The following is a 14,525-nucleotide window of genomic DNA, read 5'->3' on the forward strand; positions in this document are numbered from 1 at the left end:
GTGGCAGTGTTTAGAGGAGTCTCTGCGGAGAATTCGGGGGTGGGGAGGTGAAGCCAGTGGAGCAGGGCCCCCAGACTCACCGTGGAGCTGAGCGGGGGCACGCCTCTGTCTCGGGCACAGACGGTCAGGTTGTAGAAAGCAATGGCCTCCCGGTCCAGCTCCACATCCTTCCGGACCCGCAGCACCCCCTCCACGGGAGAGATCAGAAACTCCCCTGGGTGTCGCCCAGGAGAGGCTGGAGTCAGCAGAGAATGGCCGGGAGTGGTGGGGAGCCCAGGCCTCTTTCCGCTTCCTCCAGTGAGCCTTACAGTCAAGGCAAGGGGCCTCCAGTGCCCCCAGCTTCAGGACCTGCCAAAGGCTGGGACACGCAGGCGGAGGGAGCAGATAATTGCTAGGGGACAAGCAGACAGGGGCCACTCAGGCCCTGGCAGCCCTGACCAACCTGGGGTATGATGGTTATGTTGAAAAAGTGGGGGCTCCCTTTCTACACAGGCATCTGGTTTCTCTCCACCCTTGATCAGAAATCAATGAATGAACGTATCGGAAACTTCGTAATATGCTATTCTTTCCAGATAGCTCACCTTGCAAAACAGGATATTGGGGAAGGGCAAAGCTTACCACAGAGGAGCACCCTGCCAGTGGTGAGGCACCAGGGAGGATGGAGTGGGAGGGACTGAGGACAGGGAAGCCCCCAGCTGCCTTCCATTCAGCCCTGGTACTGAGCCAGGTGGTGCGCAGCCAGGGTTCTCCCGGGCCTGTGGCCACCCCTCAGGCCCTGGCTGGCCCTGACTTCCTTTCTCTGAGGTTTCTGAGGACCCTCAGCTGGCCCTGTGGGCTCAGTCCTTGTCTTGGCCTGGCTGAGGGGCCAGATGTCTGGAAATGCCTAGAGTAAGAACCTCAGATTCTCAGGCTCTGAATGGGAAGAGACCTCAGACACCATCCGGTGTCCTTTGGCAAATGAAATGGGAAAGAAGGCTGATGGTTGGTTCAAGCTCCCACTGCAAGTTAACAACAGCACCCGGACTCAAACCCAGTGCTCTGCATCTCAGCTCACTGCACACGGGACGGAGCACTCAGAGCTGGCCAGAGTGGGAGGGGTCAGATCAGGGAGGGAGGGGAGGAGAAGAGCAGGGTGGGGGAATGCCAGGGGCGTGAGTGGGGTCCCAGCTGGATGGGAGCACTCAGGGGGCTGACAGTGAGAGAAGATGAACAAGGGAGGAGCAGCAGAGACCGTGAGGAGGAGGGGCTCCTCTCCATGCACTCCCCCAGGAAATGGGGACAGGGAGAAAGTTACTTCCTTCACTTTCCCTTTTGACATTTAGGGGCAGAGGCTCAGGGTGGGGCACTGACTTGTTCAGACACACAGCCTCAGGGTGCGGTAAGGACAGAGGCCCAAGCTTCCCAACACTTTGCTCTGCCTGCTCCTCCACATCCTACCTCATAACTCTCTGCCCCCAGCTCCCACGCTCTGATTCACCAAAACAGCCCGTCTGAGGCCCACCTGCAGCTGGGAGTTCCCACCAGCCCTTCCGCTCCCAGTGGCCCTATGGGCTACACCCTGCTTAGGGGGGCAGAAGCTGCTTGAAGCAGGATTTCCTGAGCCTGATAGTCCGAGGTCTCCAGAGGACTGGGGATTCCCTTTATAGCAGCCCTGTCTCAGCCCCTGGCCATGTGCGAGGAGATGGCCAGCTGCCTTCTTTCCAAAGACAGCAACCCCCTGGAAGAAAGGGAAGAGGTTCTGAAGCTCAGGGGAGCAGGCTTGAGGTGATGGGCGCTGGGCCCAAGCTAGAGCCGCACGAGGGGAGTTCAGCGAGGCAGTGGGCAGGTCAAAGGCCCCCCACACTGCAAGTTGCCCTCCTCAGAGCTTGCCCTGGGGCCTGAACTCCCCATCACTCCACTGCTTCTGGAGACAGAGGTTTAAAAGCAGAGGCTTTCCAACAGTCATATCCAGGTATGCATGCTGACTCACTCCTATGTGCCCTTGGGCACACGATTAAATCTCGCCTTCATGTTCTCATCTGAAAAATGGGCTAATAAGGACATGCCATTGCAGGCTGGTGCTGGTGCTGGACAAGGCCCAGTTCACCGTGTGTGTGTTGGACCCACGGCAGCTCTTTATATCACTAGGGGAACCCTGAAAGGGAGCCCAGGCATCCCTGTGAAGAAGCTGGGGGCTTGCACACAAGATGAAGATGTATGAAAGGGGTCCCAGGAGTGGACCTACCACAAGGGATAGATGTAGGTTCTGAGAAGGCTGGGGCTGGTGGCAGAGGCACAAGTGATATGGCCTCTTTCCCAAGTGCTCTTTGACCACGTGTCTCCTTGCAGCTTAGTGGGGCTCGAAGAGCTCAGGCAGCCTCCAGTCTCCCCCCAGCAGGAGCCCCCTCCACGCTCAGACTGCAGTGGTGGGAAGGTGACCTTGAAGCTCGGTGGCCTGGAGAGCATCCCTTCACCCACAGTGTCGCTAAACCTGCTCTCTGCATAAAATAGCACCCCACCCCCTGATTTACCAACATGGTGTCAGTGAACCCAGAAGCGAGAGATGGGGAGGGGATGTCGTGACCTGTGCCAGCTGCTCCAGCAGGGCACTGTCAGCCTCCCCACCCCTCCCAGCCTCTGCTCACCTCCTCTGGAGTGGGGGCTGTGTTCAGTGACGCCCCCAAGTTATCTTTGGGCTCTGAATGTCTACTATTGGCCTGCCTCCATGAGGCCCCAAGTTCCTGGGCTGGCCCCAGGGAACAGTTTGCTGGCCTTGTGTGTGAGCCCTGCACCCTAGAGGTGGGTGCAGAGAGGGCCCCTGCTTGGGAGGGGGCGCAGCTGCCCACCCAACACCCACCTGTCAAGCAGGCTCTGGCAGCCTCCTGAACAGGAGCAGGACTCCTGTTAAGTGACAGCACCTCTGTGTGTGGCAATAGCAGAGAGAGGCCCAGGCTCTGCTGGCTGCAAAGCAGGAAGGCACAGTGCTTGGCCAGACAAAGGACTTTTTGGGACATGACAGAGTGACATATCAGAACGGAGTGACCCATCACAAGCTCTGGACAGAGGGGCTCCAAGTCTGGCCCTACAGAAGTAGATTTGGTTTTATGGTCTCTTAATTGAAAATTCATCCCAGGCTCTATTCTCCTCTGTCAGCCATCTCAATGAAAACTCCTCTCATCTCATGCCTTCATTTATCTCTGGGGTGACTACTCCCAAATACCTCTCTCAACAGCAGACTTCTTTCCTGAACTCCTGGTTTGTATACCCAAGCCCTATCTGACATTATATCTGCTACTGTGGGCAAGAATCCTTTAGAAGAAATGGAGTGGCCCACAGAGTCAACAAGAGTCTGAAATTCAGTACTTGGATGCAATCTCAAAAACAACAGAATGATCTCAGTTTGTTTCCAAAGCAAACCATTCAGTATCACAGTAATCCAAGTCTATGCCCCAACCACTAACATCAAAGAAGATGAAGTTCAACTGTTCTGTGAAGACCTACAAGACCTTCTAGAATTAACACCAAAAAAAGACGCCCTTTTCATCATAGGGGACTGGAATGCAAAAGTAGGAAGTCAAGACATACCTGGAATAACAGGCAAGTTTGGCCTTAGAGTACAAAATGAAGCAGGGCAAAGGTTAACAGAGTTTTGCCAAGAGAATGCGCTGGTCATAGCAAAAACCCTCTTCTAACAACACAAGAGATAACTCTACACATGGACATCACCAGATGGTCAATACCAAAATCAGACTGATTATATTCTTTGCAGCCAAAGATGGAGAAGCTCTACAGAGTTAGCAAATAAAAGATCTGGAACTGACTGTGATTCAGATCATCAGCTCCTTACTGCAAAATTCAGGTTCAACTTGAAAAAAATAGGGAAAACCTTTAGGCCATTCAGGTATGATCTAAATCAAATTCCTTATGATTATACAGTGGAGGTGACAAATAGATTCAAGGGATTAGATCTGGTAGACAGAGTGCCTGAAAAACCATGGATGGAAGTTCATGACAGTGTACAGGGGGTGGTAACCAAATCCATCCCCAAGAACAAGAAATGCAAGAAGGCAAAGTGGTTGTGTGAGGAGGCCTTACAAATACCTGAGAAAAGAAGAGAAGTGAAAGGCAAAGGAGAAAGAGAGATATACCCAACTGAATGCAGATTCCCAGAGAATATCAAGGAGACATAGAAAGCCTTCTGAAGTGAATAATGAAGAGAAATAGAGGAAAACGACAGAACAGGAAAGACTAGAGATCTCTCCAAGAAAACTGGAGATACCAAGGGAACACTTCATGCAAAGATGGGCACAATAAAGGACAGAAATGGCAAGGACTTCACAGAAGCAGAAGAGATTAAGAAGAGATGGCAAGAATACACAAATAACTGAATCAGTTCAGTTCAGTTCAGTCTCTCAGTTATGCCCGACTCTTTGCGACCCCATGAACCACAGCACACCAGGCTTCCCTGTCCATCCCAACTCCTGGAGTTTACCAAAATTCATGTCTATTCAGTCGGTGATGCCATCCAACCATCTATTCTTCTGTCGTCCCCTTCTCCTCCTGCCCCTAATCCCTCCCAGCATCAGGGTCTTTTCAAATGAGTCAGCTCTTCGCATCAGGTGGCCAAAGTATTGGAGTTTCAGCTTCAACATCAGTCCTTCCAATGAACACCCAGGGCTGATCTCCTTTAGGATGGACTGGTTTGATCTTCTTGCAGTCCAAGGGACTCTCAAGAGTCTTCTCCAACACCACAGTTCAAAAGCATCAATTCTTCGGCATTCAGCTTTCCTTATAGTCCAACTCTCACATCCATACATGACGCCTGGAAAAACCATAGCCTTGACTAGATGGACCTTTGTCGACAAAGTAATGTCTCTTGCTTTTGAATATGCTGTCTAGTTTGGTCATAACTTTCCTTCCAAGGAGTAAGTGTCTTTTAATTTCATGGCTGCAATAACCATCTGCAGTGATTATGGAGCCCCTAAAAAATAAAGTCAGCCACTGTTTCCCCATCTATTTGCCATGAAGTGATGGGACCAGATTCCATGATCTTTGTTTTCTGAATGTTGAGCTTTAAGCCAACTTTTTCACTCTCCTCTTTCACTTTCATCAAGAGGCTCTTCAGTTCTTCTTCACTTTCTGCCATAAGGGTGGTGTCATCTGCATATCTGAGGTTATTGATATTTCTCCTGGCAATCTTGATTCCAGCTTGTGCTTCTTCCAGCCCAGCACTTCTAATGATGTACTCTGCATATAAGTTAAATAAGCCCGGTGACAATATACAGCTTTGACGTACTCCTTTTCCTATTTGGAACCAGTCTGTTGTTCCATGTCCAGTTCTAACTGTTGCTTCCTGACCTGCATACAGGTTTCTTAAGAGGCAGGTCAGGTAGTCTGGTATTCCCATCTCTTTCAGAATTTTCCACAGTTTATTGTGATCCACACAGCCAAAGGCTTTGGCATAGTCAATAAAGCAGAAAGAGATGTTTTTCTGGAACTCTCTCGCTTTTTCGATGATCTATTGGATGTTGGTAATTTGATATCTGGCTCCTCTGCCTTTTCTAAAACCAGCTTGAACATCTGGAAGTTCACGGTTCACGTATTGCTGAAGCCTGGCTTGGAGAATTTTGAGCATTACTTTACTAGCTTGTGAGATGAGTGCAATTGTGCGGTAGTTTGAGCTTTCTTTGACATTGCCTTTCTTTGGGATTGGAATGAAAACTGACCTTTTCCAGTCCTGTGGCCACTGCTGAGTTTTTCAAATTTGCTGACATACTGAGGGTAGCACTTTCACAGCATCATCTTCTAGGATTTGAAATAGCTCAACTGGAATTCCATTTGCACATAAAGGTAAGAGAAACCCAAGTAAGATAGTAGGTGCTGAGAGAGGGCATCAGAGGGCAGACACACTGAAACCACAATCACAGACAACTAGCCAATCTAATCACACGGACCACAGCCTTGTCTAACTCAATGAAACTAAGCCATGCCATGTGGGGCCACCCACGATGGACGGGTCATGGTGGAGAGGTCTGACAGAATGTGGTCCACTGGAGAAGGGAATGGCAAACCACTTCAGTATTCTTGCCTTGAGAACCCCATGAACAGTATGAAAAGGCAAAAAGATAGAACACTGAAAGATGAACTCCCCAGGTCGGTAGGTGCCCAATTTCTTCACTGGAGATCAGTGGAGAAATAACTCCAGAAAGAATGAAGGGATGGAGCCAAAGCAAAAACAACACCCAGTTGGGGATGTGACTGGTGAGAGAAGCAAGGTCTGATGCTATAAAGAGCAATATCGCAGAGGAACCTGGAATGTTAGGTCCATAAATCAAGGCAAATTGGAAGTGGTCAAACAGGAGATAGCAAGAGTGAACGTCGACATTCTAGGAATCAGTGAACTAAGATGGACTGGCATGGGTGAATTCAACTCAGATGACCATTATATCTACCACTGTGGGCAGGAATCCCTTAGAAGAAATGGAGTAGCCATCATGGTCAACAAAAGAGTCCAAAATGCAGTACTTGCATGCAATCTCAAAAACAACAGAATGATCTCTGTTCATTTCCAAGGCAAACCATATCATGGTAATTGAAGTCTATGCCCCGACCAGTAACACTGAAGAAGCTGGAGTTGAACAGTTCTATGAAGACCTACAAGATCTTTTAGAACTAACACCCAAAAAAGATGTCCTTTTCATTAGAGGGGACTGGAAAAGTAGGAAGGGAATGCAAAAGTAGAAAGTCAAGAAACACCTGGAGTAACAGGCAAATTTGGCCTTGGAGTACAGAATGAAGCAGGGCAAGGGCTAAATAGAGTTTTTTCAAGAGAACGCACTGGTCATAGCAAACACCCTCTTACAACAACACAAGAGAAGACTCTACACATGGACATCACCAGACGGTCAACACCGAAATCAGATTGATTATATTCTTTGCAGCCAAAGATGGAAAAGCTCTATACAGTCAGCAAAAACAAGACCGGGAGCTGACTGTGCCTCAGATCATGAACTCCTTATTGCCAAATTCAGACTTAAATGGAAAGTGGGGAAACCACTAGACCGTTCAGGTATGATCTAAATCAAATCCCTTATGATTATACAGTGGAAGTGAGAAATAGATTTAAGGGACTAGATCTGATAGACAGTGTCTGATGAACTATGGATGGAGGTTCATGACATTGTACAGGAGACAGGGATCAAGACCACCCCCTTGGAAAAGAAATGCAGAAAAGCAAAATGGCTCTCTGAAGAGGCCTTACAAATAGCTGTGAAAAGAAGAGAAGCGAAAAGCAAAGGAGAAAAGGAAAGATATAAGCATCTGAATGCAGAGTTCCAAAGAATAGCAAGGAGAGATAAGAAAGCCTTCCTCAGCCATCAATACAAAGGAAGAGAGGAAAACAATAGAATGGGAAAGACAAAACATCTCTTCAGGAAAATTAGAGATACCAAGGGAACATTTCATGCAAAGATGGGCTCGATAAAGGACAGAAATGGTATGGATCTAACAGAAGCATAAGCTATTAAGAAGAGGTTGCAAGAATACACAGAAGAACTGTACAAAAAAGATCTTCATGACCCAGATAATCACAATGGTGCAATCACTCACCTAGCGCCAGACATCCTGGAATGTGAAGTCAAGTGGGCCTTAGGAAGCATCACTATGAGCAAAGCTAGTGGAGGTGATGGAATTCCAGTTGAGCTATTTCAAAAAACTGTATAAAAAAGGTCTTAATGACCTGGATAAACATGATGGTGTGGTCACTCACCTAGAGCCAGACATCCTAGAGTGTGAAGTCAAGTGGGCCTTAGGAGCATTACTACAAACAAAGCTAGTGGAGGTGGTGGAACTCCAGCTGAGCTATTTCAAACCCTAAAAGTTAATGCTGTGAAAGTGCTATACTCAATATGCCAGCAAATCTGGAAAGCTCAGTAGTGGCCACAGGACTGGAAAAGATCAGTTTTCATTGTAATCCCAAAGAAATGTAATGCCAAAGAATGTTCAAATTATCATACAATTGTACTTATTTCACATGCTAGGAAGCTTATGTTCAAAATCTCTCAAGCTAGGCTTCAGCAGTATGTGAACTGAGAACTTCCAGATATACAAGCTGGATTTAGAAAAGGCAGAGGAACCAGGTATCAAATTGCCAACATCCATTGGATCATAGAAAAAGAAAATTCCAGAAAAAGACTAAAGCCTTTGATTGTCTGGATCACAACAAACTGTGGAAAATTCTTAAAAAGATGGGAATACCAAACCACCCAACCTGTCTCCTGAGAAACCTGTATGTAGGACAAGAAGCAACAGTTAGAACTGGACATGGAACAATGGACTGATTCAAAATTGGGAATGGAGTATGTCAAGGCTGTATACTGTCATCCTGCTTATTTAACTTATATGCAGACTATATCATGCGAAATGCCAGCCTGGATTTATCACAAACTGTAATCAAGATTGCTGGAAGAAATATCGACAACCACAGATATGCAGATGATGCTACTTTAATGGCAGAAGGCAAAGAGGAACTAAAGAGCTTCTTGATGAAGGTGAAAGAGAAGAGTGAAAAAGCTGACTTAAAACTCAGCATTCAAAAAACTAAGATCATGGTATTCAGTCCCATCATTTCATGGCAAATAGATGGGGAAACAATAGAAACAGTGAGAAACTTTATTTTCTTGGGCTCCAAAATCATTGTGGACAGTGACTACAGACATGAAATTAAAGACGTTTGCTCCTTGGAAGAAAGGGCAAAGAAATGACAAACCTAGACAGCATATTCAAAAGCATAGATATCACTTTGCTGACAAAGGTCCATATACTCAAAGCTATGGTTTTTCCAGTAGTTATGTGCAGATGTGAGAGTTGGACCATAAAGAAGGCTAAGCACCAAAGAACTGATGTTTTCGAACTGTGGTACTTGAGAAGACTCTTGAGAGTCCCTTGGACAGCAAGGAGATCAAACCAGTCAATCCTAAAGGAAATTAATGCTGAATATTCATTGGGAGAACTGATGCTGAAGCTCCAATACTTGGGCCACCTGCTGCACAGAGCCAACTCTGTGGTCTGGAAAAGACCCTGATGCTGGGAAAGATTGAGGGCAGGAGGAGAAGGGGGCGACAGAGGATGAGATGGTTGGATGGCATCACTCACTCAATAGACATGAGTTTTAGCAAATTCCGGGAGGTGGTGAAGGACAGGGAAGCCTGTTGTGTAGTCCATGGGGTCACAAAGTCGGACATGACTTAGCAACTGAACAACAATCTGACATCTCAAACCTAACCTCACCTTTCCCATTCCCCCAACCCACCTTCCCTGCTCCTCCTGCAGTCTTCCCATCTGCTGAGAGCACAGTTGCTCAGGCCCCACTCTTAGTGTCGTCCTTGAGTTACATCTCACATCCTGTTGGCTAGTAGAGTTCACACCATCTCCAATGCCGCCTCCCTGGTTCTAGCTTCACATCTCTAGCCCGAGCAACTGCAAGGGGCTCGAATCAGTCATTCCTTAACCTCTTTCCTCTGTTCTGAGCTCAGGAACTGGAGTGCTCCTATTGAAATTCAGGTCAAATCATATCCCTCTGGTGCTCAAAGCTCTCTTCTGCTTCCCACGTCACTTGGAGAAGAAGACAAGTCCTCACAATGGCCTGCAGGACCCAACAACATCTGGCTCTGTTACCTCTCTGATCTCATCTCTTCCTACTCTTTCCCTTGCTGGCTTCATGCCCATCACTGGGCCTTTTTGCTCCTCTGTGAGTAAGCCAGGCACACCCCAACTTGAGAGCCTTTACACTTGCTGCTCTCTCTGTCTCCCATGCTCTGCCCTGGATATCCACATGACCCATTCATCACCTCCTTCAGGTCTTTGCTCAAATGTCACCTCCCTGCACAGGTCTTCCTTGAGCATTCTCTCTAAAACTGTAGCCATTACCCTCAGTTCAGTTCAGTCGCTTAGCTGTGTCCGACTCTTTGCGACCCCATGAATCGCAGCACACCAGGCCTCCCCGTCCATCACCAAGTCCCGGAGTTCACTCAGACTCACGTCCATCGAGTCAGTGATACCATCCAGCCATCTCATCCTCTGTCGTCCCCTTTTCCTGCCTCCAATCCCTCCCAGCATCAGAGTCTTTTCCAACGAGTCAACTCTTCGCATGAGGTGGCCAAAGTATTGGAGTTTCAGCTTCAGCATCATTCCCTCCAAAGAAATCCCAGGACTGATCTCCTTCAGAATGGACTGGTTGGATCTCCTTGCTGTCCAAGGGACTCTCAAGAGTCTTCTCCAACACCACAGTTCAAAAGCATCAATTCTTCGGTGCTCAGCTTTCTTCACAGTCCAACTCTCACATCCATACATGACCACTGGAAAAATCATAGCCTTGACTAGACGGACCTTTGTTGGCAAAGTAATGTCTCTGCTTTTCAACATGCTATCTCGGTTGGTCATAACTTTTCTTCCAAGGAGTAAGCGTCTTTTAATTTCATGGCTGCAGTCACCATCTGCAGTGATTTTGGAGCCCAAAAATCCCGTTACCCTGGCACTCCCCATTCTCCTGGCTTTATGTTTCTCCATAGCACTTAGCACCTCCCAATAGACAAAGTCATCTACTTAATCAGTTATGTTCATGGCCTATATCTTCCAACCAGAACACATGTTCTGTAAAGGTAGGGATTTGTGTCTGATTTTTCTTTTTACCATTATGTATACTCAGCATCTGGAATGTGATCAGCAAATATGGTCAATAAATATTTATTGACTAATCAATTAAAAATTAGGGTATTTCACAACAATTTGGATTTCCATCATTTCTTTTTAAAAACGGAAACTCCTCACCCCCGGGTCTGCATTTCAATCTGACCACCATTGGCTGCCACAGCCCTCTGGTTCCCTATTCTCTAGCCCAGACCTTTCCCCTGATGTATGCTTCCTGTATTGCCCCAGTAGCCCTTGAGTTTGGGATTCCTACTCCACAAAAGTGAGTAAAAACTATCTTGAGAAACTGCCCTGGCCAGGCAAACACTGCTCTTCAACTGAGGGGATCAGCCAAGGCAGCTGTGAAGGCTATTAAGGGATGATGATGAGGTGTGCAGAGAAGTCTGGGTGCTCCCTCAGGTGTGCATTTGGGGGGTCCTGAAGGTCTGGGCAAGCATGCTTTTCTTTCCTTCTTTCCTCTTCCCTGGAGCCTTTACTCTGGGTATGACCCAGGGTGTTTTCTATCAGATTCTCAAAGGAGACTGTGACCTTCCAAGGCTATCAGCCTCTGCTCCCAGATTTCAGGGTGTTCGCACCATATTCCTGGGATGAGTTTATTTCCATTATCTTATGGATGGGGAAACTGAGGCCCAGAGAGTGCAAGATCACACAATGCGGGGTAAATTACCATTAGCAATTAGAAAGACCTCCTTTCTCATCCAATTCCTGAGTGGGGTCAGGGAGAGGCCCACTGGGTCATGCCACCCTCATCACCAAGCTCAGGCCCACTCACCCAGAGGGTCTCCATCCACGATGCTGTACTCCACCTGCCCATTGGGGCCTGAGTCTTGGTCATGGGCTAGGAAGGTCCACACTCTGGGTCCTGGCTGGCCCTCAGTGACATCAAACGGCCCCTCGTAGTCTCTGGGGAAGGTGGGCACGTTGTCGTTGATGTCATTCACGTTCACAAGCACCTGAGATGACGGGCGAGCTTAGTCAGGGCTGGACCCCAGGCAGCCCTGTTTATCTGTAAACTAGACCTGACAATTCTGCTTCCCAGGCTGATGAAAGGATCGTATTGGTTAATGGGTGTGGGAGGGTCTTTGGAGCTATACATGTAGATAAATTATTGTTATTGTCAAAGTCTTTCTATGGGCAGAATAATATTATGAATAATAATGCTATGAACTTCTACTTATTGCTGTACTGGTATCATTTTACCTGGTCTTATCTTCTCCTCCCATACTCTGAAACAGTGTATATTATCCCCCATTTACAGAGGAGGAAAGTGAAGTTCAGAGAGGTTGAGTGACTTGCCCAGAGTCACACAGGAGGTAGAAGACCAGGAACATGAACCCCTGTGGCTTGAGCAGAGTCTGTGCTCTCCCCATGAAGGGGAGAAGGCAGGCATAACCACCTGTCTCATAGCTGCAGCCACAGAGAGGTACAGTCATCTCACAGTCACAGTGCAAGTTTGGGTGAGTTGCAGAGGCCAGGACAGGGCTTGTGGATGGAGGTGTTTCTCCTGAATGATCTTTCCCTACCCTGTTTGCCCATGGAGCTGCCCAGGCTGGGGCTGTGTGCCACCCACCCATCCACCTACCGTGGTGGTAGAAGTGAGGCGATGTGACAGGAGGGGGCACTGGTCCGTGGCAGTGACAAGCAGGGTGTAGCGACCATGGCTGATCTCATAGTCCAGCTCCTTGGCAGCACGGATGACGCCCTGTGGGACACAGAGAAGGACAGCGGTGGGTCAATGGGTCGCGGGTCTGGGGTGCCCTCTGGCCACCCTAGGAGCTAGGCCCTGAAACCCTGGCTGTGACAAGGAGCCCCTGCTATCCCAGCCTTTTCATCCTCCTGCACACGCTGCCATCCTGTTTTCCTCCTGGACTCCATCTTTGCTCTGCCCCCACCCCCATGATCTCGCTGAACTTCCCTCCAGTCCCTTTAGCCAGTAGACCCTCTTCCTGGCCCCTTCCACCAGCTGCTGACCGTGTGTCTGTTGATACGAAAGGTGTTGATGATGTTGCCTGCCACGATGGCGTAGGTAACTGTGCCATTGGGCCCTTCATCTAGGTCCAGGGCCTGGATGGTGATGAGGCTGGTGTTGACTGTGTCCGGGCCCTCATCCAGTAAGATCTCATAGTGGGGCTGCTGGAACACGGGTGCGTTATCGTTCTCATCCACGATGGTCACGTACACGTGGGTGGTGGCCTGTGGAGAAGAGCGTGATTAGGTTCCTCGGTCAGCTGGCTGGGGGGTTTGAGGTGGAGCTAGCGGGATGCGTTCCTAGGCTGAACTTACTCAATGTGATCCAACATGGTGAGGTAAAGAGAGAAGGATGAGAGTGAGTGAAGTCACAGGCTGATCGAGGAAATCACAGGGGCTCCACTGAGAGCCAAGCTAGGTAACTGCTTTGGTCCAAGATGGCGCTTGCACCACCACTCATGTCCATGTCAGTGGCAGACATCACTAATCAACCATTGCACTGCTGAGGCCAGATGCAACCTCAGGATCCTTGTCAGAACACTTATCTAGTGATTAACATTGGCACATGAGATGAACCCCAATAACTGCCTCCAGCCCAGAGCTTTGACTGGGCCAGGGCCTTACTTACCCTGGACCTCCTTGTAGATCACAAAAGGCAAGAATGTAACGTGTACAGTCCATGCATTTTTAACTTCACCCACTGTTCAGGTCAACGGAAGAAATGCCTATTTTCAGCACTTTTGAGAGGCAGGACCTTGGGTTTGGGGCAGTTCCATGGACAGAATTTGCAGAGTTGTGAAAAACAAAGCTAACAGCACATGACTTCAGTGCAAGAACAATTTCACACCATACTCTCCAGTGACTGGCCATTTTTGATGGGTGTTTGGTCCAATCAGACCACAGGTAATACCTAGCCAATCAAAACTCAGCAAGCAGCACCCAAGAACCACTGAGAAGTGGTTGATGTGGCACTTCACAGGCAGAAGCAGAAGAAAGAAATTAGCCATGCACTGGTGTTCTCTGTCCCGCGGCGTCCCTCCTCCCTTTTCTGCTTCTCCACCTGGAGCATGTCCTCTGTGGACTGCCTTACCTGGGCTCCCTTGCCATCTGGCTTCCACATGGTTTGGCCCATGGGAGGCCCAGGCAGAAGATGGGGAGCGGGCAGGGGCGTTTCTACTCCCTTTCCTTCGCTGCAGTTCTGCCAGAGGCAGTGCTTCTGCTGGGTGGCCCCTCTTCCATGGCTCTGGCCCTCAGTGGGCGCTGATTGCCTCATCCCCCTCTTGCCTTCTGCACCCATGGGTGGAAATGGCTTTCTGCAGTGTTTAGCGTACGGGTGCTTTACCGGCCCTCTGTAGACAGTCCCTCCATTAAGCTCTCTTCAGTTGAGCCCTTTCTGAGTGGGCCATCTGTTTTGTTCCAGTACCCTGACTCATACAAACTATAAGTAGTGACTAATATAAAATACAATAATAAGGTTATAACCACTTTCAAAACATCTGGCTAGAGAGAACGTGACCAGGCAATTGTCAAGGGCAGGGAGTGCAAAAAGCTGCATATAGACAACTCATGTGCACCTTTATTGGGAGTTGAGTTGGTTCTGGAATCACCTGTGGAAGGACAGACAGATGGACAGGAGACCTGCATCCAAGAAGACGTCACTGCCCCTGGGGAGGCAGGGACAGCTGTAGCTCTGGATCTTGGCAGGGGTTGGGTGGGGTGTGTTAGGCGGTTGCTAGAACTGTTTCCAAAGCAGGTAGTGTTGGAAATCTGGAGATGGGGCTCAGTGACCTTGGATATGTCACAGAGATCCTTTCTGGACCGTTTCTGTTAGTGAAGGACCCGACTTGTTCTTTAACATCCCTTCTGGTTCA

At 48.6% G+C, this 14,525-nt stretch overlaps 1 protein-coding gene across 1 annotated transcript in view; it reads right to left on the reverse strand.

Annotated features, from left to right (window-relative positions):
• The window catches only part of CDH23 (cadherin related 23), a 388,322-nt gene that overhangs the window by 26,158 nt on the left and 347,639 nt on the right, over positions 1–14,525 (reverse strand). The window contains exons 38-41 of the mRNA XM_068981694.1: positions 12,658–12,879; positions 12,269–12,388; positions 11,459–11,639; positions 81–214 (exon numbers count right to left, since the gene is read on the reverse strand). Coding sequence (XP_068837795.1) covers positions 81–214; positions 11,459–11,639; positions 12,269–12,388; positions 12,658–12,879 — 657 coding nt within the window. The remainder of the gene's footprint in view (positions 1–80; positions 215–11,458; positions 11,640–12,268; positions 12,389–12,657; positions 12,880–14,525) is intronic.

This window comes from Capricornis sumatraensis, chromosome 10 (assembly GCF_032405125.1).
Source record: "Capricornis sumatraensis isolate serow.1 chromosome 10, serow.2, whole genome shotgun sequence".
Lineage (NCBI taxonomy): Eukaryota > Metazoa > Chordata > Mammalia > Artiodactyla > Bovidae > Capricornis > Capricornis sumatraensis.